Raw genomic sequence first — 22,556 nt, forward strand, 5'->3', positions numbered from 1 at the left:
GGTGAGGCAAAGACATAAAGTGTAACTATAATGTTTGTACCCTCACAATACCCTGGAATAATAAAAAAAAAAAAAGTGCAAGGCGCACCACCCGAAGGATGGACATATTTGAAACTCGGACTTAGGGGCGGAGGGGGGGCAAGGGCAACATATGTAACCTAAATGTCTGTGCCCCTATAATATGCTGAAATAAAAAAAAAACAAAAACAACGGAAGACGGGGAATTAGAGTGCACGTACACGTTGACTAGAAAAAGGGTAATGCAACAACAGTCTGGACATGCCAGAAGGCCACCTGCAGTTTCACGTGCCATGAGGTGAACAGGCCAAAAAAACGGGTTGTGACGCTGGCTGCGGTGACTGGTCCTGGGGAAATACCAGTGCTGCTACGCCATGGGGACAGGCCAGGGCGGGGGCTATAAATGAAACTCAAGGGGTCTGCTCAGGAGCCTGAGCCTCTTCCTCCTCCCTCCTCCCTGCTCCGGGGCTGGAAGTTAAAGGGAGACTACTGCAATCGTGCATACAGGTGAGACCACCTTGGTCTCTGTGCCCTCAGGAAGGAGGGACAGGGTCACGGCTTGTATATCATGCCCCATCCAAGGTCCGGGCTGAAGAGTGAACCTGGAATGGAAACTGGAAGTGGGAAGCCTACAGACCACCCTGGGTCTCTTCTCTAGGGGAGCAAACGAGAGCTGCAGCCTTGCTTACACTTCCTGTGCCACGTGTCTATTTACATATTTGAACTCACCGCCTCTCTCTCCTCTCCCTTCACCTGTTCTGTTGTATGTGGGGTGCACGATGGCGGTTAACTTTACCCCTCAGCCCAAAGATTACAGAAAAACGAGATGGGATTGTGACTCAGCTGGAGGACGTGACTCAGAGATGCCGAGTGCAGGAATTGAAAAACACTGGGCTCACTCCCTTCGGAAAGGGAATGAGTGGAGTTTTGATTGTACAGGAACAGTGACATATTTTATGCAGAAAGTTTTTTTTTTTTTAAGGGAAAGTAGGGGATTTAGAGTATTGTAGATATTGAACTGCAAAAGAGTAAGGCTGTAATGAATTTGATAGACTTTCTCTTTCTTCTTTTGGCTCTCTACCATCTGAACTCATTCCCAAATCTGGAAAATCCGTTATTATGTCAGTCTTGGTAAGGGGTAGGACCAGCTAGTTCATGGACATAGGATCTAAGCTCTGGCAGCCGGCTGTTCCTGTCCAGAATCTGAATGTGGGGCCAGGAAACAAAGAACAGGATCAGCTTAGAGTCTGTGCTCGTGGCGGCGGCGGTGGCACGGAGGGCTTTCAGGAGAGGCGTCAGTGTCGAGGGGCCAGCACTGGGGCCGTGGCACCTAAACCAGGCCGCTTTCCAGGTAGGACTGGGCCATGGTCCCAGACCTCGGGCTTTCTTGGATCCAACCGATTTTCAAGCTTGATTCTCCTGAAGATCCTGCGCATTCCCTAATCGCCTTCCATTCATCTCCTTTTCTGTTTAAGTAAGCTGGAGTTGGACGCTGTCGTTTGCAACCAAGAATCTGACTAGCCCTTTGCATCCGAGCTCTCTCCTTTGCCTCCCCTGGTATTGGGTGGGGGAGATGTTAGCTCCAACTTCAGTTAGCTCTCGTCATCCCTGGAAGGAAGCAGCTCTGAGAAGGACTGAATGTAACACTAGTCATCCACAACAATATCCCCTTTATTGATATTTATCACAGTTATGAGGTCTCGTCCATCAGAAAGCACAATCTGCATTATGTGGAGCTACATACAAGGACATAAAAATTAAAACATACACATACACCACCAAACTAGTTAATCTCGACCAATCAAACCTCTGAACGTGTCTTCAATTTTGATCATCAGTGCTTCAGAAGAACATACATAGACCCAGCCCAGGGTTGGCCTTTGGGGTCCTAGAGCATTCGCAGAGCAGGAGATTCACCCTTGGAAGCAACTGAACATGTAAACTCAGAGGGCAGGCGCTGACTACACGACGCCTGCATACCTGGCTCTGGGGCTGCCCGCCTTCTCAGCAGAGCCCAGCAAGGCCCCATGTGCTGCTTTGACCAGTGAGGATGGCTGGCCTTAGCTGTGTCTGAAGGAGACAGGTCATCACCCTGGTTGGAAGAAAAGCTATGTGTATAAAGGAGGAGGGTGGCTTCTAGTCTGGTTCAAGTCATTTTTTAGAGTCATTTCAGAATGACAAGTTGGCTAAAATTTACCTTAAAGGGGAATGTAAAAATATTGTTTCTTTTCCTACCCTTCTTCCTTTTCCATCCTAAGCTTAGACTCCAGCAGAGCCTGCTGAAGCTCAAGGGTTCTTGGTCAGGTTACATGTTACCAGACGGTCAACAGGGAAGGATCCATTGCGGATTCCAAATGTCTTTCATTTGCTTAACTTAAGTGGCTCCCTCCATGAGTACATGAAGAGTTTGAGCTCTAGCAGTTTGCTGGTGTTCCCATGTCTCTTAGAAAAATGAAGGCTATACACTTATCAAAATAAATGCCTAGGGGATTTGGAAACCATGACAAACCACTTTGCTCTTGGAATCCACTGAGAGCAGAGGACACCTCCTATCAAAGCCACACTCTGTTGGCTTTTCACAGGACTCCCTGTGTGTTCACAGTTGGCTGCATTCCCTTAACTTCAATAATGGCAATCTTTGCCTTAGGAAAAAACAAAAAAAAGACGACTGATTTCCTTCCCTTTGTCCGTGTCCCCCTCCCAGGCGGTATCTCCCCTGGGGGAGGGAGAGGAAGGTGTATTCCTCTTTGGGCTGGCTGGGTCTTGGAAAGTAGGTTGCCACGTTCATGATGTTCGGTTCTGGTGTTCTGGGTGGGCAGAGGATCAGCAGGGAAGGGACAGGATGGGCAGATGAGGGATGAGCTGCCATTTGGCTCGGAGTCCCTCGGCCAAAGCACTTGGGAGACTTCTCTTGGTAGCTTGCTTCAGTAGGTGAGAAGTTGTCAACGAGTCCAGTGAGGGAGACTGAAGGTTCCAAAGCAGAGATTTCCCTGATCTTTATGTTCTCGATAATCCCACTGAAGAAGGATTTCATTCAGTGGCCAAAACAAAAATTTGTAATTCCACGACACCTTGAAATTTCAAAGAAAAGCAATATTTCCCTCGAAAGCAAAGTAAAAACCGTCACAGTATAATCAGAGTTAATCAGGATAATGAGATGAGGAGAGAAAGGAAAAATGTTTTAATGTGAAGGAAGAGATTTGTGGTCCCATAGAAGCCAACCATGGAGGCCTCCTCGTGCTGTCTTTCTGGGGGCTGAAGCATCTCAGCCCTAGCCCAGGCCGACGTCCAGTGACATCATCACCACGAATCCCAGGATGGAGGCCCAGGATGCCAGTTTCCCGTTACCACTGGGAGGGAAGGGGAGGAAGGAAAGAAAGACCTTAATGCCTCCTGACACTGTCTGGGCTGAAAGCATCCTCTGCAACGTCCAGTCCCAACAGAAAATGCTCTCCTATTAATGATGGTGACGTTTACTGGGACCTACTATATGCCAGGCAAACTGAATAACCCATGTAGTCCCAAACAACAACCTCACGAGGTCAGTATCATTATTACCCTAATTTTACTGGTGGGGAAATTGAAGCATAGAGACGTAACCTGCCCAAGGTCACCTATTATGGCTCTGGAGCCCATGCTTGGATAATAAAGAGTGGTGACTATTTCTTGAAGATATTATCTAACCTGACTTTATTATTTTATCTGAGCCTCAAATTTATTCTGCTATGAAAACCAAAATGAAATGGAGTAAGCCCCACCCCCCAGCACCTGGCCTACAGGTGGACAATGAGAACGTGTATATATCGCTTGGGCTGACATTTTAGAGCTCATCTCTCCTCTTATTCCAGCCCCAGAAAAATCTAAAGAAAGAGACAATGTACAAAAATGATAGTCTGCTTCACCAGAGGGACAAGTGGCAGGTGTGTATGCCACTGGCTAGTATCCCTGTCTCTTACCCTTTGCTCCTCTGTTAGTTTCAGAGAGAACAGTTGAGGAGGGGGTGGCCATGGTCTTGGGAAGGGGTAGGAAGGAGTGGGAATAAGGAAGTGAGAGCAAATGAGGAAAAAGCAGATCCCAAGGCTGGGCCAGGACCAGGACAGGACCAGGCAGGGAGGGGAAGCTCTCCCACCTGATCTGGGCTTCAGGGATGATGTCGTCCATGACCACGTAGATCATGGCGCCAGCAGCAAAGGCCAGTGCATAGGGCAGGATGGGCTCGGCCAGCGCCACGGCAAAGGCACCAAAGACCCCGGCTAGGGGCTCCACCATGCCACTCAGCTGCCCGTACCTAAGGAGAGAACAGAGACAGGTCCCACTGCACGGAGAGTCAGGCAGATCCTCCATGTGCCCAGACTGTTGATTCCACCCTAGAGCACGGATGCATGCCACTCCACCTCATATCTGAGCACGGCGGTGCAAAAGCACATCATGTTTTCTAACCACCTCCTTCTCCTTCCCTAACTCCCCAGGAACAGTTACAGAAGAGCCCCCCCATCCCCAATTATCTTCAGAGCTTTAGGTTTTCTACACGGTCTGTAAAAAATAACAGCATTATTGAGACATAATTCACACACCATATGACACGCCCATTCAGTGTATACGGGTCGGTGGTTTTCATTATATTCACGAGGTTGTGCAACCATCACCACGATCTAATTCCAGAACATTTTCATCGCCCCAAAAAGAAACCCCATACACATTGGCAGCCACTCCCACTTCTCCCTCCCCCACAGCCCCTGCAACCACTAATCTACTTTTATTTCTTTATGGATTTGCCTCTTCTGGATAGTTCGTATAAATGGAATCATGTAACGTGTTCCTTTTCGACTGGCTTAATCACTTAGCATCACGTTTGCAAGGTGTGTGCGTGTCGCAGCGTGGATCGGTGTCCAATTCCTTTCTATGGATGGTAACGTTCCATCGCGAGGCTACACCAACGTTATCCACCTGCAGGTGGATGTCTGCATCGTCTTTTGAGCGATAGGACACTGATTAGGAACCGTATGGGCATTTCCCAAGGCCAGTTGTACCTGGCATGTTTGGGGGTTGAGGCCACAACTGTATGTACCCCTTTTGAAGGGGCTGCACTCATTTACCTCCACTGAAGAGTTGGGCCTACCTGGAGTTGGGGCACCTCTCTCGCTATCCCTTGCAGTGAGGGTTTGGCAAGCTAGACTCCCTCTGAGCCTCGGTCTATCCATCTGTAAAATGGGGTGAGAGATGTCTGTCTGTCTGGCCCCTCCACATGGCAGGAAGGTAACGAGGGCAACTTGTGGGGACTGTGGATTTCACCTCCTGCTGCTTTTCCCTGGCCAGAGCAGACGGGGGCATGGAGGAGACACTGTTTGTGCTGCGGAGTCCTCTAAGGGGGCCACTGCTTCCTGGCCCCAGGCTTTTATGCTCAGGCCAGCAGAACCCGAAGCTCTTTGGTTTGTACAGTTCCTGGCCTTGGCTTTGTAGCATCAGGAAAAAGTGGGTTTGATGTCAAGCCCGGACTGGAGTGGGGAGAAAAAAAGCTTCATCCCAGGGTCTGATGCTGACCACAGGTGCGCCATGCCTCTCCTCATCTCCCCAGTGCCTCAACTGCACGAAATGACAGTCGTGGTTTTCACACTTCAAAAAAATCTCTAAGGCCACCTTGCTCTGGCCACGTCCAAATCCACCATTCCATAGACTCCAGCAATGGAGAAAAAGATGACAAGGGTAGAAATGCAATAATTTATGGGCAGGAACTTGTAAATCATAAGGCCCTATGAAATGGAAGGCATTTAAAAATGGTCATTAGCAGTTCTTTTAAATGCTCTTACCGCACATTCTAGAGTAGCAATTGTTTTAACAAAGAAGTATTCTGAGGCTCAGGGTCGACGTTGAAAGGGTACAATTAAGGAGGGACACACTAGAAAGTCCTTTGGGGAAGATGAAAATACTGGGTATGAGCGCAAAGTCATCATCACCCCAGATGCTGTCGACATGGTCCTGTCTTCACTCTGATGGAGTTATGAGAGGAGTTACTGTAATGTCTCTTGGGGACAGGCAGCAGGAACGTAAGTGTAAGTTAAGGCATCTGACATTTGGAGTGGGCAGAAGGTCTGCCTTGGTTCTCCCTACCCGGGGCACGAGAACCCAGCACTGATGGCCGTGGCTGTCCACAGAAAGGTTCTGAAATAGGAAGCCCAGCCACTCAGGCCAGTTCCGGTACAGGCTGCAGGTCAGGAGATGAGACCCCCGAGCCTTGGAGGTGTAGGTTTACCTGGATTATTGGTGTTTTACCAGAAGCTCCAGATTCGCTTCTAGGTCAGAAGAGGTTGTTTAGCAGTGCTCAGCGGACGCTCTGAGCACTTGGCAGACACGACCCTGCCCCCGGGCAGCTGGCGCAGAGCCGCAGCACTCACCAGAAGGCTCTCCAGGTGGAGAAGCCCGCCCCTCTCAAGGGGAGACTGACCGCCAGGCCCTCGGGGAAATTCTGGATTCCGATTCCAACGGCCAAATTCCTGAAAGACCAAGAAGGCACATGAAGGCTGCTGCCTGGAACTGTGTCCCACACAATGGGATCTCCTGGCCGAGGCCCCAAGCTCTGCTTTGGTACCAGGGAGCCAGGAGTGACCTGAGGCAGGAAGAAGGAGAAGGAAGGTAGGGGCGCACATGTCATGGAGATCAAGGGTTGCAGGAGGGAGGGACACAGGTCCTCCACCCGTCCTCCCATCACTCTATCCTTATGGTGCTTCAGCACAGCAGAGAACACACTGTCTGGCTGTCAGGGTGGCTGAGTTCTGCCACTCGGCTGTGTAACTGCAGTTTCTACATCCCACTGTCTACACCTCTGCTTCTTCTATACAACTCGGGAATGACACCATGACCATAGAGGATTGCGCAGTGACCCAGTAATGCCTGCAACGTTCCTAGCACACGCGAGGTACTCAGTGCATTTTGGTTTCTATTCTCGTATCCTATCTTATCCAGAAGTAACTTCAGAAACGGGACAACGCAGCGCAGGTGCAGAAGCCGATGGCGACCCAGATCCGGCTCTGGGCTCGGCTTCTCCGTGGACTCTCTGGGTACGTCTGGCACTGTCACTGCACTGCTTTGGGCCCCGATGGTGCTCACTGTGGTCCCCTCACCTCCCGCCTCTGCAGGATCCCCAGGTGCTATGCTGGTCGGTGCTGTCCCTGAGAGCCTGCTCTGCACACAGGCCGGGTGCGAAGGGAGGGAGAGCAGAATGAGAAGGGCACAATCGCAATCCATGGCCGGTGCCTGGCCCCAGGGGCTTGTGATTTAGCAAGGGAGACATGCACGCATATCGGTAAAGAACCCTCGTTGCGCATGCTGCTAACTCCTGCAAGTCTGCCAAACGTCAGCTCACAGAGGAAGCAGGGGCGTGATCAGAGGGAAACCAGGGTCATCTGAATGCCACAGCAAGGCCATCTTGGGGTGTCTCTCCCCAGGTGGGACTCTGCTTTGGCCGGACAGCTCCAAGGAGCAGCCCCTCCATGAAGGCCTGTCTGATCAACAGAGATCTCAAGGGCATGAGAAGAGGGTGTCCCTTGGCAAGTGACACTGGGATGTGGCCTGAGGGAGTTGTGGGTCGAACAGAAAGAAAAGGGAGACTCCGCCGGTACCTGGCTTTCAGGTCATCTGGCTCGTGTCCGGGCACCTTGCTGTCAATAGGAGTCCGCCCACTGGCTCGGACTGAGGCAAGGGAGAGCTGGAGACAGCAGTGGGGCCCACCCTGTCCTCCCTGCCTGCCCACCCATGGCTCCCAGCACTGGGGCACACCCACAGCCTTGAAGGTACCCTCGGGCCAGCTCTGTTCAGGGCCCTCTGCTTCAGCCTCCAGCAAAGAACACCAAGGATAATGCCAGCGTTTAATGTCTACTCTCCATTTTGAGAGCTTGCACCGCACCCGTGTTCGCCTTTATCCCCCAACGCAAGCACACAAGCTTCATCGGGTGCCACGGCTCCCGACTCCTCAGGCCGAGGGAGCCCCCACCCCGGGGCTTCCGGTAGTCCCAATCTGTCCCAGTCCAACAGGGGGTTAGGAGGATGAGGAGAAATCAGATAGGATCAAAAAAGAAATCTGGCTAGAGATTTTTAGGAAGCAAAGTGTTGTTCTGGTCCTTTGCGTTTAAATGCGTGTGTGTGCATGGTGGTGGGCCCTGCTTGGCCATCTGACTCTTCCTCCCCATCGTTGCCCAGCCAGTCTCCGGGGCAGGATAAAGGGTCAGGAGTTCCCTTTCACACCTCGAAAGCCCCGGGGCTCCCCTCTTCTGTTGCTCTGCCAGGGAGGGTGACTGGCTGTGGGATCAGAGTTAATAAACTCACTTCTTCTTGCCTCCTGGGGCCCGGGTCTACGAATCCAACTGTAGCTTTGGAAGACACTGCCAACCCCTGCTCAAGATGTAGGACCCCAACAAGCATGTTCCAACCGGCCGTGGGCAGAAATACAGCTTGTTCCAGCAGCTTCTGCTACCAGTCTCATGTCCAAGCTGATCCCAAGCGCCCACCCCAGGAGCAGGAGGCAGCTGAAATATATTTGTTGAAGAAGCTAACCTTAAGGACAACTTCTTGCCAACATTTCCTGAGCCCCTGCCCTGACTTCTCAGACAGACCCTGGTAGTTGGGCCCACTCCCTGCAACCTCATTCAGTCTCCCCTTGCAGCTCCCCAAATGGTTGAGTGAATATAACCAGCTTTTTTGACCTCTTGCAAAGCCCCGAGTCCAAGGTTTCTTCCGACGAGGAAGGCCGAGGTCTTGTCTGAGGTGGGCTGGCTCACAGTCCGCGGCCATCCCCTGACCCCACATTCTCAGGCAGCTGCATGACTTACCCCAAGTGTAACCACGCTATCTCCAGCCCAGTGTCACAGCAAGTCAGGGGTGGAGCTCCCTGTCCAAAGTCCTTGCCATGACGCAGCACCCACTACAGCCATCCGCCAGGCCGGCGGTGGGAGCCTCCTCCACATCCTGCCCGGGAGCCACCGTCCTGATAAGCAGCACAGAAACCCCATTCTTCCACCCCTGGCAAGCCTTGTTGCCTCTGCCCTGCCCAGCTCTGGCACGGGGCTGCCAGCCCAACCAGGTGCCGCACCCTCTGGGTCCTGCCAGGCCTTTCTGAGCACGGCATCATCTCGCTGAGTGATCACAGGGTCCCTCCTGTGCTTTGTGCCGCACAGTAAAGGCTGGGACCACAACTTCTCTGCCTTTCCCACCTTCATACACGACCTTTCTTAATTTGGCTTTCCCCAATACACACACGCATAAACATACATGCACACATAAACATGCACACATGTGCACACACATGCATATACTCACATACACACACATATACATGCACACACACACTGTATGTGCGGTCTTGGCATGGGCCATCCATGTTCCCTCACCCCGCTGCATGCTGTGCACCTGTTAGGTGTCGACCAGGTAGGGGTGACCCAATGGAAGGGCCCAGTCCCCTCACATCCTCTACTCCTCGCCACCACTGGCATCTGCTCAGGATGCAACTTGAATCCACAGCTCTCAAACCTGACTACAAGTTCCAGCCTCCAGGAGCTTTGCCAAATGCCAATGCCTGGGCCCCGCCCCGGAGATTCTGATTAATTGCTCACCTCCTGCATCTTCCTCCTGCTCGGTACCTCCCACCCCTGCCCCAGTTAAAAGTCAGGGCCGTTGGAGGTGGCCTGGCCTAGTACCTTTGGAGGCCCTGTGACATGCAGTTCCAAACACATCTGGGTGGGACCCCCAGGTGACCCAGGGCGAGCTACAAGAAACTCAGCCTCTGCTTTGTCTCTAAAGTGGGTGTACAACTGCCCCACTTGCAGGGCTCTTGTGCAGATGGGAAACGACCACTGTGAAGTACCAGTCCCAGCTCAGAGCCCAGCGGGTGCTCCTTAAATGGCAGCTGCTGTTAAAGTTGCCCAAGACTCCTCAATGAGGCAGTGCTGAGACTGGCACTCAGGCTCCTATTCCCCCGGCCTGGTGACCTCCCAGCCTCACGCCAATCTCTTGTCCAACGGGTGCTCCTCAGCTTTCTCAATTTTGTGACCTTCTGGGCAGAGCCATGTCCTGCAGTAGAACTTGGCCAGCGGGGAGCCTCTCCCCAGGAGTCGCTCCAGAATCAACCACCAAGCCCTGGACATGTGTACAAGCTCACGCCACACATGAAGAAGACGTCAGGGACAGCCTGCCTTCAAGGGGCTTGCAACGTCACAGAGGGCAAAAAGTCCTGCCTGCAAATCACTACAGCCCAGCACGGAGCTGGCCAAAGGCCATAAGAGAAGCCCAGAGCATAGAGGGAGGGTGATATTCTGGTAGAGAGAGATGCTCTAGGAAACCTTCATTAAAAAGGTGACACTCACGACGGACTTTGGAGGATGGGGGCAATTTTATAGCAATAAATAAAGACAGGAAAATGCATTTCCTACAGGAAGAAGGAACAGAGTAAGCAACGCTATAGGATCTGGCAGGGTGAGCTGGGTCTTCCTTTCTCTCCCCTTCCCCACGTCAAAAGCCAACATACAAACAAAACCAAAGAATGTGCTGGAGCCCAAGCCTCTCTCTCTGTCATCCGTCCTCTGTGAATCTTTCCCACCTGAGTCTGCGGGCTTTGTTAGGGAAAATCTGAGTGTTAAACAACCCAGCCCCACCTCAGGTGTCTTCCCAAGGCCAAATGCATGAGGTTCTACCCCAGGGCCCTCCCATCTTCAGGAGGCAGACCCCTGTGTTCAGCGAGTGGCCGGCGGGGTTGGGCGCAGGTTCCCTTGAAGTTCATTTAGTAGCCGTCTCCACTCACACTTTTGACTTAAGAACGTCTCAGGCCTTGAGCATGGGAAAAGCTTCCAGGCCATGTTGGCGGCAGCACAGAGCATGTGCCAAGAGCCACGCACAGCACTACAGACCCCGCTGCAACAACCTGCGGCTGAAACCAGCTCACGTCTTTCGTTACCACACCCGTCAGAGGAAGACTGAGGTCCTCCGGCTAGAAAAAAAATGACGATAACCATTGCTGCCGCTGACTGAGTGTCACTCAGTGCCAGGCGTGGCTGTGAGCGTTTGACACGTCGCAACACGCTTTGCTCCCTCAACCACCTCGCAAGCGGTTTCCATCATTATTATTCCCATTTTACAGATGGGGAAACTGATGCACAAGGAGTTAAGTAACTGGTCCCCAGGCTGCCCAGCTGGGAAGTGACAGAGCGGGACCTCTTAACCGCTACCGTTTATGCTCCGGGTTTCCTGGGCCTCGCGCAGACCCGTCAACGTATAATCATAGAGAGATGGTTCCCCGGGCTCAAAAGCCCAGAAGGGAGCAGGCACTGTCTTAGGCCTACTCAGCTAGTGAGCTGCGGTTCTGGCCAAGTAGGACAGCAGGCCAGGCGGGGGGAGATGTGAACCAGAGACCTCCAGGGTTTAAAGGAGTCAGAACAGCTCTTCCACAGTGGGGTTTCTCAATGTCATCACTCCTGACATTTCGAGCCACCAATTCTCTGTTGCAGGGGCCTGGTCGGTGCAATGTAGGATGTTACCAGTAGCGACCTCTCAACTGTGACAACCAAATTGTCTCTAGACGTGGCCAAATGTCCCCCCAGGGGGCAAAACTGCCCCTGGTTGAGACCCACTGACCGAGGGTAAGCAACAGTTCAGGTGAGCTTGCGTCCTCAGCAAATATCTAAACCACAGACCCTGCTCAGACTGAGCACAGGAAACATCCGATCTCACGCATCTCGTCTGAGAATTTCTAGGCTCGAGGAGTTGAACCTTCCAGGGAGCTTAGCCGTGGCAGGACAGCTTCCTGGGGCTGAATGTCAACACCCTTGCGAACCACCAGGCCTCGGCTCCCTTAAGCCAAATCTACAGTCGCTCTCTAACCTTGGTGTTGCCCAATCCAAGGGCACCTTTCATCTTGCGTGCTCTGTGCATAGCGCCACCTGGAGTTGTGCGGTGGGACACGCCTGCTTGAGCCCCAACCGTGGATTGGGGTTTAGTCCTGGGGTTGGAGGTGAGGCGCCCTCAGGAGAGGTGGTGGAGGGAGCCGCGGATTTCTCTGAGAATCGGCAAGTAAGCAGATGGCAACCTGCAGCCTTGCTCTCCAGGCTATATTCTCTGGGCGGCTGATTATGAAAGGAAAATGGCATATTCCTGACAAGCCCCGCTTCACCCCAGCTTTCAGCTCCTCCCATGTGCGATGAGCATGTGTGTTCTTGCGTGGCAGGCCCTTACATACTGTTTTGATTGTTATCGTCCTACGGTGAAAGGCTTGATTGTTCAGGCCTGGAGATGACATCATCGGCTTCCCACTGGGGCAGGCTGTCAGAGGTGTTTGATGAGCCTGCAGGTGGGAAGGGGCTGGGTGCTCCCTGCAGAGCTGGCTTAGCACGCAAGGGATCTTCCCCCACCCCCTTGGTGCAGCCTGGGAGCCTTACTGGTGCAGGCTGGAAAGATGAGATGACCCATCCATTCCCCTAAAGTCTGCTGCCCTCCTCCAAGGGGGTGGGGAAAAGCCCCAGGAAGTCAAGCCAAAGGGCAGGGTGGTGGCTGTGGGTGATTCAGGTCACCACAGCACCTCTCCTTGCAGAAGTATAGAGAAGCCTCCCAGATACCCACGGGATCTCTGACTCCTGGAGGGATGCCCTGGGGACCTTCACCTGCTAAGCCTGCCAGAAAGCACACCCATCCTATGCACTGGCCGGGTATGAGGCTGCCCCACGCGGCGTGGCGAGGGGACACACCTGAGAGCAGTGCGCCTACGCAGCCATTGGAAGACACATCCTAGGAGTGCTGTTATTCAAGGCAGGGCTATTGATAATAGCCCCAAAGTGCAAACCATGCAAAGCCACCCACGACAGAATGAATAAATAAACCGTGTTCCCTTCGCATAGTGGGATACTGCACAGCAATGAGAACGAAAGGTCTACACCCACGTGCAAGTCTGGAGGTACCTCAAGGACAAAATTTTGAGCAAAATAAATTAGACATAGAGTAGTAAATGCTGTATGGTTCTATTTACAGAACGTCCCCATACAGGCAAAAATAAGCTCTACTTTCTTATCTACTAATGGACATGACAGGCCAGTGACCATGAGCAGTTAGTTCTTAAGGTATCTGAATATTGAAATATTGTCTGATTTGCTGCTCCGCTGCTCAACGCCTTTGAGCAGAAACTTAGGACTCTCTAAAGGTAAGATTCCAGTTCCTGGGTGGGAGGAATACCTTTGGGAAAAGAATAACTTCCCATTGCTTCTTTAAAAAGATCTTACTGCAGTTGAGTACACGTGCAGAACAGAGCACGTAAGTGTTCTGCGTGATGTATTTTCAGAAGCTGGACAAACCCGTGAAACCCACACCCGGATCTAGAAATGAAATGTAGCCAGCACCCCACGACCCCCAAAAGCTGGGCTCCTTCCCACCGTCCTCCTCCAAGGAGGACACTATATTCACTTCTAACAGCATAGCTTAGCTGTGTCTGTTCTGGAATATAAATAGCTTAGGCAGCAGTGCAAGGCCCAGAAGAGGACTGTCTGAGGGTTTGGATGATGAAGGCCCTGTGTCCTCATTTCCTGCAAGCGCGGTGTGTGCACAGTATCCTCAGATCGTGGGCTTGGACCTCCGTATGGGCATCTCCTCAGATGCCCAAGTCTGTCCCCCGCCCCCCACCAGCATCCCCGCTCACTGCAGTTTCTCGCGCGCCGAGAGCTTCGGCCTCTGCATCTGCGGCATCCACGTTTCAGGGGAGGGGGTGCAAGAAAAACACTTAATCCTCCGGCACTCAAAATACCATTGCACACCACTGAAAATGTTTCCAGCATTTTGGCACTTTCTTCTAAGGAGCTTTAAGTGCCTTTATAAACATTTATTATTTCTTTCCCGTAGGAGGTGCAGGCCATTTTCCATCTTGTAGACATAGTGACCGAGGTCCACGGAGGGTGAGGGATAAACCAAGAACAGAGCACGGGGTGTGCAGTGAGGAAACACGCGGCCTTCCAAGCCTCTTCCACACCTCGCCGCTTCACACGAAAGCACAGAAGGCCGACGGGGAAATGGCCAGTGGCAGCTTTGGGGACGAGAAGACCATAAACCTTGGTGTCGTCCTTGGCTAATCTATCACACCTCACATGCAATCTGCCAGGGAACCCCGAGGGATCTACCTTCAAGATCTATCCAGAATCCAGCCACTCCTCCCCTCTCCCCTTGCTGTTCCCGGGTGGGCGCCTCCATCACGTCCTTCCTGGTTATGGTAGCAGCCTCCTAACCTGTCTCCTTGTGCCTGCCCTTGGCCCCGTGACGTCTGTTCTCTGCACATCCGCTATGTCTGATTTGCTGCTCCGCTGCTCAAGACACTGCTGTGGCTCCCCACGTCACTTAGAGGCAGGGCCCACTTCTTCTCCTGGCCTGCAATGGTCTACATGTTCCCGCCCTCCATTCCCCCTCTCACCTCTTCTTCTATTGCTCTTCCCCTAGCTCCTTCTACTCCAGTCATCTGGTCTCCTTGCTCTTCCCCCGAAATCCTGGTTGCTCCTACCTTAGGGTATTTTCACCGAAACATTCCTTCTCAGATATCTGTGGCTCACTTGCTCACCTTGTTCAAGGTTAGGTCACTCCCAAGGCCAGATCATAAAAGGTACTCTGGCTTCTTTCTCTCTCTCGACCACTAGGTCTGGGGGAAGCCAGTCGCCATGCTGTGAGAGCACTCAAGCAGCCATGTGGAGGTGCCCACGTGGGGAGGAGCTGAGGCCTCCTGCCAACGGCCATGCGAGTGAGCCATCTTCAAAAGTGGATCCCTCAGCCCCGGCCGAGCCTTCATGTGACCGCAGCCCCAGCTGACCTCAAGACTGCAACCTCACGGGAGACCTTGAGCCAGGAGCACTCAGCAAAGCCACTCTCAAATCCCTAACCCTCCAAAATATGAGACAATGTTTGCTGGTTTAAGCCACCAAGTTTTGAGGTATTTTGTTATATAGCGATATAGAATTAATACAGTCACCTTCTCAATAAAATCTGCCCTTACCCCTATCCATAACCTAGTCTATTTTCCTTTCTCTCTTTCCTTCCTTCCTTTTTGATAGATAGCATTTATTACCTTCTAACTTACTGTAGAATGTATTCGTTTTCTATGTTTATTATTCATTCTTTCTCCCACGCCTGCCCTGGCATCAGAACAAGCGAAGAACCTCTGTTCATCAACCCGTCCCAAGCACACGGACAAGTGCCAGGTGCACGCAGCGCTGAAACAGACATGTGCACAGACGCAGGGCTGATGTCTGCTCCCAGCTGCAGATCGTCAGTCAGCGGGGAGCGTGTCACAACTCTCTGGGCCGCGCTGTCTTCAGCTGCAAAACAAGGAGGTTAAGTTGGGCGACCCGTAAGCTCTTTTCCAGATCCCAAGCTTTGTGATCCCGGCACAACGACGGCATTATGGGTTCTCCGGATTCCAGGGGCTGCCGAGACAGGCCTCCACCTTTGCCAAAGCTCATTTTCCTGTCTGTGCACATGTGGAAAGCCAAAAAACAAAACCATCACATTGTGCACATCTGGACAGCATAAACCAATAGCTCCAAGAGGAAACTCCAAAACGGCTGCTCAGCAAAACTGCAGCGCAGGCCGCAGGAGAGAGGTTGAAAGGCTCCTTTCTTTTCCAGCCGCAAAACAATCTTCTGGGCACGATCTTAGAAGCTGAATGCCTTGCCGCTGAATAACACGCGCTCTCAATAGCCTTTGACTGCGGTCTCTGTCCCTTTGCTCTCTCTGCCTGGCTCCTGGCCAATGCAAAACTTACAGAAAGGGATTTTTCCCCCCTATTCCCCTGTTTAGACCGATCTATACCTTCACTTATCCTTAGGGCATGTGGCCCGAGTTCAAAGCTGAACACCACCTGCTCCTCCTCCTCCAGGGAGAGTGATTGAACTGCACGCCTAACGCAGACTGCACGCGGAGCTACAGTGCTCGTGAGAAACCCCCGGCCATTTGCATGCGGTTAGAACGTGCTCCCTCCCCTCCATGGCAGGGAAGAGAGAGCTGCCTGGCCAGTATGTAGTCTCCTTGTTTGACAACCAGCCTGGGCTCCCAAAACAGACAGGAGTGATTATTCCTTTGCAAAGGAGAAGAGTTTCAGGGACATTGAACTTAAGATCTGCAGTGCAGACAGGGTCAGAGGCATGCACCGAAGCACGGGCTGCTTCCCGCTCGCACCTTCGCAGACAGTGACGCTGAGCGCTCGCAGGCGAGGACAGTGTAGAGCGTGTTAAGGCCCAAGCGGCAACGGGGAGTCTCCATCCCGTGAACAGCAGGGTGTGCTCGCAAGGGGAGAATGAAGGTGGATGGGTACCTCGGGGTCGGGGTGTCATTCTGCAGACCTCTCTGAAGGGTACAGGTAACAAGGTAGGAGCAAGACGCAGGAAGTTAAAGACTCCAAAGCCCTGAATCCTCACGCTTAGACAACAGCACTTCTACGAGATTGAGAAAACTCCACGAGGTGAGGCCACTGCCGCCCACCCTGAAGCCTACAGCACACGGCCCACTGACTGTGAGTGCAGCAGGCGGGACCTGAGAAAACCAGGAGAGAATGGGAAGAATGCTGACAAAAGAGATCTTTTCCTTCCTTGTGCTGTGTGTTTTTGGACTTGCTTTCTAGCTAGCCGGGGACTCAGAGTTTTGCTGGTGGGAAACGATTGTGTTTTCTGGGAGTCCCAGTATGGACAGCTCAGGGTACGTGGCCGTGAAGCCAATGCCCACGGGGTGAGTGGGGATCATCGTCAGCTGGGAGGTTCGGTGCCCGCCGCTTTGCACATGCTACCAAGGCCATGAGGATGGTGGCGAAGCAACCGCCCTCATCAGAACCACTGCTCCCAGAAACGCCAGGTGTGGACTGCAGCGGGACCTGGCTGGCAGCAACCACAGCAAGAGCACCAGAGCCACCGACTGAGCCCCTGTCCTGGGCCGGGCCCCTGCTAAGCACTGGACGTGCATCTTCTCCTTTTTCTCTGGCAATTGCCCTACACAGGAAGTGTGAACCCATGTTACAGATGAAGAAACTGGGGCTTACAGAGGTTTAGGTATCTTTCCCAAGCTCATCAGCCGACAAGTAGCACAGCCGAAATTCCAGCTCAGGTCTGTTGACTCCAGAGCTCAAGGGCTTCCCGTGAGTGTCCAAACCACCTACCACACTCGTGCAGAAACAGTGCAGAGAGTGGATCTTGCTGTGATCTTGGTTTGGGACGGGCAGCCTGCGATTATTAGCAACAGTTCATACTATGAAGCCATGTATTACCGACTTTCCACTGCAGGCTGGGACCGGCACAGACAATGTAAAAGATCTCCGTTTGCTACACGTATTAATGCTTCTTTCTGCCAGTAAAAGCTTCCTTTTCCCTCCCGTTTCGGTGCATCTGTGGCTCGCCATACCTGTGCATCCCAGATTATAATCCTTTTTGCTTACTCCTGAATAAATTCATTACATTAGGAGATATTTTTCTCTGATGTCTTTTTCAGGTTGACAGTGCTAAACCACATATGCAAGCAGTTGTATTTATTTCTGTATTTATTGTGTATGTAGGTCAAAAATCATAAGACAAATACCACATGATCTCACTTATATGTAGAATCTAAAAAAGCTGAATGCATAGAAACAGAGTAGAATGGTGGTTGCCAGGGGCTGCGAGGTGGGGGAAATGGGAAGATATTGGTCAAAGTGTACAAGCTTCTACAAGATGAATAAGCTCTGGGAATCTAATATACAGCATGGGGACTACAGAACACAATACTGCATTACATACTTGAAATCTGCTAAGAGAGTAGATCTTGAACGTTCTCACTACACACACACACACACACACACACACACACATGCACGGTAACTACGTGAGGTGATGGATGGGTTAACTAATTTAACCGCGGTAATCATTTCACACTACATACATATATCAAATAAAACAAGAGAAAACCCCAAAAGCAAAATTATAATTTCACACGGACACCTCGGACTCCAATCCAACATCACAAGAGTCATTCTAAGCTGACAATCAGGAAAGTATGGCCTGCTGTCTGTTTCTGCAGGTAAGTTTTATTGAACACAGTTATATCCATTCATGGTGTCTACGGCTGCTTTCGTTCAACAGCAGAGTTGAGCAGTTGCCGCAAAGACTTTTATGGCCTGCAAAGCTGAGAACATTTACTATCTGGCCCTTAACAGAAAGAGTTTATGCACCTCTGCTCTAGGCTTCCCTCTTTCTCTATTTGTATCTTCTTTCACCGACACTGAGAAACCCGATTCTCCTTATCTACAATGCATCTACTTATTTGCTCAGCCACAGTTTACACATCACGGGCAACAGACTCCTGGGAGAAACAGACTTCCAGCTACAGAACAGCATTTGCATGTGGTTCCTTTTTTGCTGTTAGCCTTGTGGGATCCAGTCAAAAGACTTTTTTTCCAAAGTTAGCGGTGTGGTTGTGCGATTCATTTGTAACACAGTTAGTTTCCTTTGTTGCTGTTTGGATTCCATGGGCTCCCCCACGTTTTGGTTTATCTTATTTATTGAGTTGGAGGTATGTGAAACATTTTTATAAGCAAGAGTTAGGGTTATACAAGAAGGCAGAGCAAGCGTTACTTCCACCCATTCCCACTCCACCCTGTCCCTTCCCACGTACCCTCTGTAGGTAATTCATCTTGGTTTCTGGTTTATTCTTCCTGTATCTTTTGTGCGAATGAACAGACATATGTGTATTTTCTTATGTCTCCTTCTTTTTTATATGAATAGTAGCACATTATAGATACTCTTTTGTACTTTGCTTTTTTCATTTAACAGTATGTCCTGGAAATCACTTCTCATCAGTTCAGTTATCTTCCTAGTATTTTTTACAGCTATGTACTACCCCACTGTGTGGATATATCAAAGTTTATTCAACCACTCTCTTATACATAATCATTTAGGTTGCTTCCAATATTTTGCGATTACAAACAATGTTGCAATGAATAATCTTGTGCATGTATGTCTTTTCATATTCTTGGAGTTGTATCTTTAGGGTAGAGTCTCAAGGGTGAGGTTGCTAGATCAAAAGAGAAATGCATATGTACTTTTATTAGTTGTTGCCAAATTTCCTTCCAGAAAGCTTTTACCAATTTGCATTCTCACCAGCAAAGCTTGAGAACACCGGTTTCTCCATAGTCTCATTACAGAGCATATTGTCATATTTTTACATTTTGCCCATCTGATAGGTTGTTTTTAATTAGCATTTTCATGATGAAGAGGGAGTTTCAACATTTTCCTCATTTGCTTGAGGACCATTTTTATATCTTTCCGTGAATTGTATCTTCATGCCCTCCCCTCCGTTTTCTATCAAAATGTCCTTCTTCTCAATAGATATGGCCGAGTGTCACAGGAGTGAAGGGTCCTGAAGTGTCACATGGCAACCGTGAATCTGCTTCAGTCTCTATGGATTCGCCCACTCTGGATAGCGCGTAAACGAGACCGCACAGTATGTGGCCTTTTGTGTCTGGCTTCTTCCACGCAGCGTGTTTTCAAGGTTCATCCACGTGTGCTGTGTATCAGCAATTCATTCCTTTCTACAGCTGAGCAATATTCCCTTACGTGGGCATACCACATTTTGTTTATCCAGTCATCCCCTGATGGACATTTGGGCTGTTTCTACCTTTTGGCTACTGTGAACAGTGCTGTTGTGAACATTTGTGCACAAGGTTCTGTGGCAACACCTGCTTTCAGTTACGTTGGGTCTATACTGAGGAGCGGAATCACTGAGTCTTGAGTTAAGGATTTGGTGCTTGTCTTAGGAGCAGCTAGAGGCCGGGGGTGCGCAGCCACGCGATTGGAACTGCCTTTCTAAGCGTTCCCTGTGGCTGATGCGGACAGAGGGTCAGAAGGAGGCAGGAGTGGCCAGTGATGGCGTTAGTCCAGGTGAGAGAGACCAGGTGAGGGTGTCGGGGGAAAGAGAGAAGTCACGGATTCTATTGTTCCTCATCTCTGTGCTCTTACTGTTCCCCCCATCACAGCTGTGGACATTTAGCCACATGGAAGAAAGGACCATTCTTCCTGCTGACATTTCCACATATCAAAACTACCACAGTTGATTCCTGAACAACATGGGGTTGAACTGCCTGGGTCTGCTTATACATGGATTTTCTCCCGCCTCTGCCAACTCTGAGACAGCAAGACCAACCTCTCCTCCTCCCCCTCCTCCTCCTCCTTCTCAGCCCACTCAACGTGAAGATGACAAGGATGAAGATCTTTATGATGACCCACTTCCATTGAATAATAAATATATTTTCTCTTCTTTATGATTTTCTTAATAACATTTTCTTTTCTCTGGTTTACTTTATTATAAGAATACAGTATACAACACATACAAAATACCTGTTAACTGACTGTTTATGTTATTGGTAAGGCTTCCAGTCGACAGTAGGCTATCAGTGAAGCTTCTGAGGAGTCCAGAGTTATACACAAATTTTCAACCATGCAGGGGGTTGGCGCCCCTAACCCCATGTTGTCCGAGGATCAACTGTGGTAATTCAGTGGCAGAGACCATTGCAGGCAAGACAGACTTATCAACGTGGTTCTGAACTTCCAGGTTGGACTATGAGAAACTCACTGACTCCTGAAAAGCTTTCCATGGTCTCTTTTAGCTAAGAGCCCCATCATGTCTGGGAGAAGCTTCATTTCCAGGTGACTGTGGTTGCGGCTCACTCAGCCCTTCACCTGTAATCACTGGGGTGATGCCCCCCAAAGGAAGCTGCATATTCACATGGAGCCTCTATTATCTTCCCATCGGCCCTGTTATTTACATAACTGCTTGACTTATGAGTCAACCTCAACTACAGGGTAAAAGTTCAAATCTTCTCTGATCCAGATAATCTAAGACCTATAGCATCATCTCGAGGTACCTATTTCATTAAAAAACAAACAAAACCCCAAAATATCAACAAAACAAAACAGAAGAAATCTGTCCCCTTGGCCTCTTTCTAGTCCTCTATAACAAACCAGCTCCTGTAAGAAGAACTGTTGCCCACGGAGTCTTTACAATTTCGCAATTTCCATTCTTGCTCTATGAAAAGGGCAGTCTAGGCAGATGTGGGTACAGGAACCTTCCAAGTGAGAATCTATCACGCGGCCAAGTGATCAGTGGCTTCTGAGGAAGATGCTCTTTCATGTAGAACCTTCTGGATGCCCCTACATTCTAATTTGGCACAAGCAACTGTTGGCAAAAGACCTGCTCTGACTTTCCCATACGGCTAGTTTTCAGTGGATCCTCTATGGAAGGAAAGGAAGAAGGACGGACAGATGGATGGATAAAGTATATACCTGTTGGCATATGGAAGAAAGAAGGAATATGTGCATTGTCATGATCTGCCTTGGTTTTGCTGCTCTGTCCCCTCCCTTTGGGGCTGATTTTGACAGTGGCAAGGTCAGCAGGGGAATCAACACCCAGCACTTGACCCATTAACAGCTCCTATGAGAGACAAAGGGTTGATCTGGTAGAAAACCCTTTAGCTAAAGGCAGAACCAGGCAACCAAAGTGCAGCTCAGAGTCAGATGTGCTCCTAGAGGACAGGTCCCCAGAGAGAGCCCAGAGTCCCCGGGACTCCATCACCTGCGTTTTCCTAGAGAAGCCTAAGCCCAGGACTCCTCCGGGAGGCCTGGCAGCTCGGGGCTCTTCCCAGGCTGCTTTTGAAAGTGGGGAATCTCCCAGCCTAATCCTTTTCAACACTACCCATCTGACTGCTGCTGGCAGAGGGGCCCTTTAAGTCCCAGGGGCAGTGCCATCCAAGTGCTTAGAAGATTTTGCAATCAAACTTTTGAGGGTAAATATTTGCAGTGACTCACAAGAGAGGTTTTCTGTGCTCGTTTTGGTCCCCAGGGAGCCACAGGGTCATTTCCCCAGGCCTGTTAAAAGCTTATGACTATCCCATAGGCTCCCTCCTTTGTCAGGCTCCCTCGACAGCTCATGAGTCAGAGGCTGGCTCCCTGTGACCACCCTGTCCCCCGGAAGCATCTGGGCTGCTCACTGTGCCAGAGGTCAGCAGGACATTTATGGCACCGTATCCTGGTAGTCAATGGCACAAGTGTCCAGCTGTGGCCTGGGGGCTTGGCCCAGGCTAGTGAGACAGGCAGACAATTTACAAGCTAAGTAACACATCATAAAAGGGAGCAGCAAATGCTAATGATCCAACCAGCCAGGACAGAAGACCTTTCTCTGGATCAGGGAAGCTGACGCAGCCACCGTCCCAGGTTTGGGCAGGCCTGCCCAACCAGTACCCACAATGACCAAGGATAACACTTAGTGCTTTCCTCCAGACCCTAGAAAGCTACTGTAAACCCCGGGGGGATGTCAAGAGACTCCCCCGATCAAGGGACTGAAATGCTAATGCTGTCCCCAAACTCTTCACCTAGACATGGAGCAAGCTGCCTTGGCGGATGGTCTTTCACAGAAAACGTTACCATCCAGCTCCACGACTGCCACTTTGGTGAGTCTCCTGCCTGCATCAAAGCACAGATGGAGTCCTTGACATGGCGTCATTCTGCACTGTCTGCAGAAGG

The 22,556-nt window shown here is 50.7% G+C and overlaps 1 protein-coding gene across 1 annotated transcript in view; it reads right to left on the minus strand.

Moving 5' to 3' along the window:
• Positions 1-1,670: 1,670 nt before the first annotated feature.
• Positions 1,671-22,556, minus strand: part of SLC39A11 (solute carrier family 39, member 11) — a 339,114-nt gene continuing 318,228 nt past the window's right edge. The window contains exons 8-10 of the mRNA XM_012662402.1: positions 6,411-6,509; positions 4,148-4,306; positions 1,671-3,368 (exon numbers count right to left, since the gene is read on the minus strand). Of these exons, the coding sequence (XP_012517856.1) occupies positions 3,290-3,368; positions 4,148-4,306; positions 6,411-6,509 (337 nt within the window). The 3' untranslated portion in view covers positions 1,671-3,289. The remainder of the gene's footprint in view (positions 3,369-4,147; positions 4,307-6,410; positions 6,510-22,556) is intronic.

Source organism: Propithecus coquereli, unplaced genomic scaffold (genome assembly GCF_000956105.1).
Source record: "Propithecus coquereli isolate 6110/MARCELLA unplaced genomic scaffold, Pcoq_1.0 Scaffold76, whole genome shotgun sequence".
Lineage (NCBI taxonomy): Eukaryota > Metazoa > Chordata > Mammalia > Primates > Indriidae > Propithecus > Propithecus coquereli.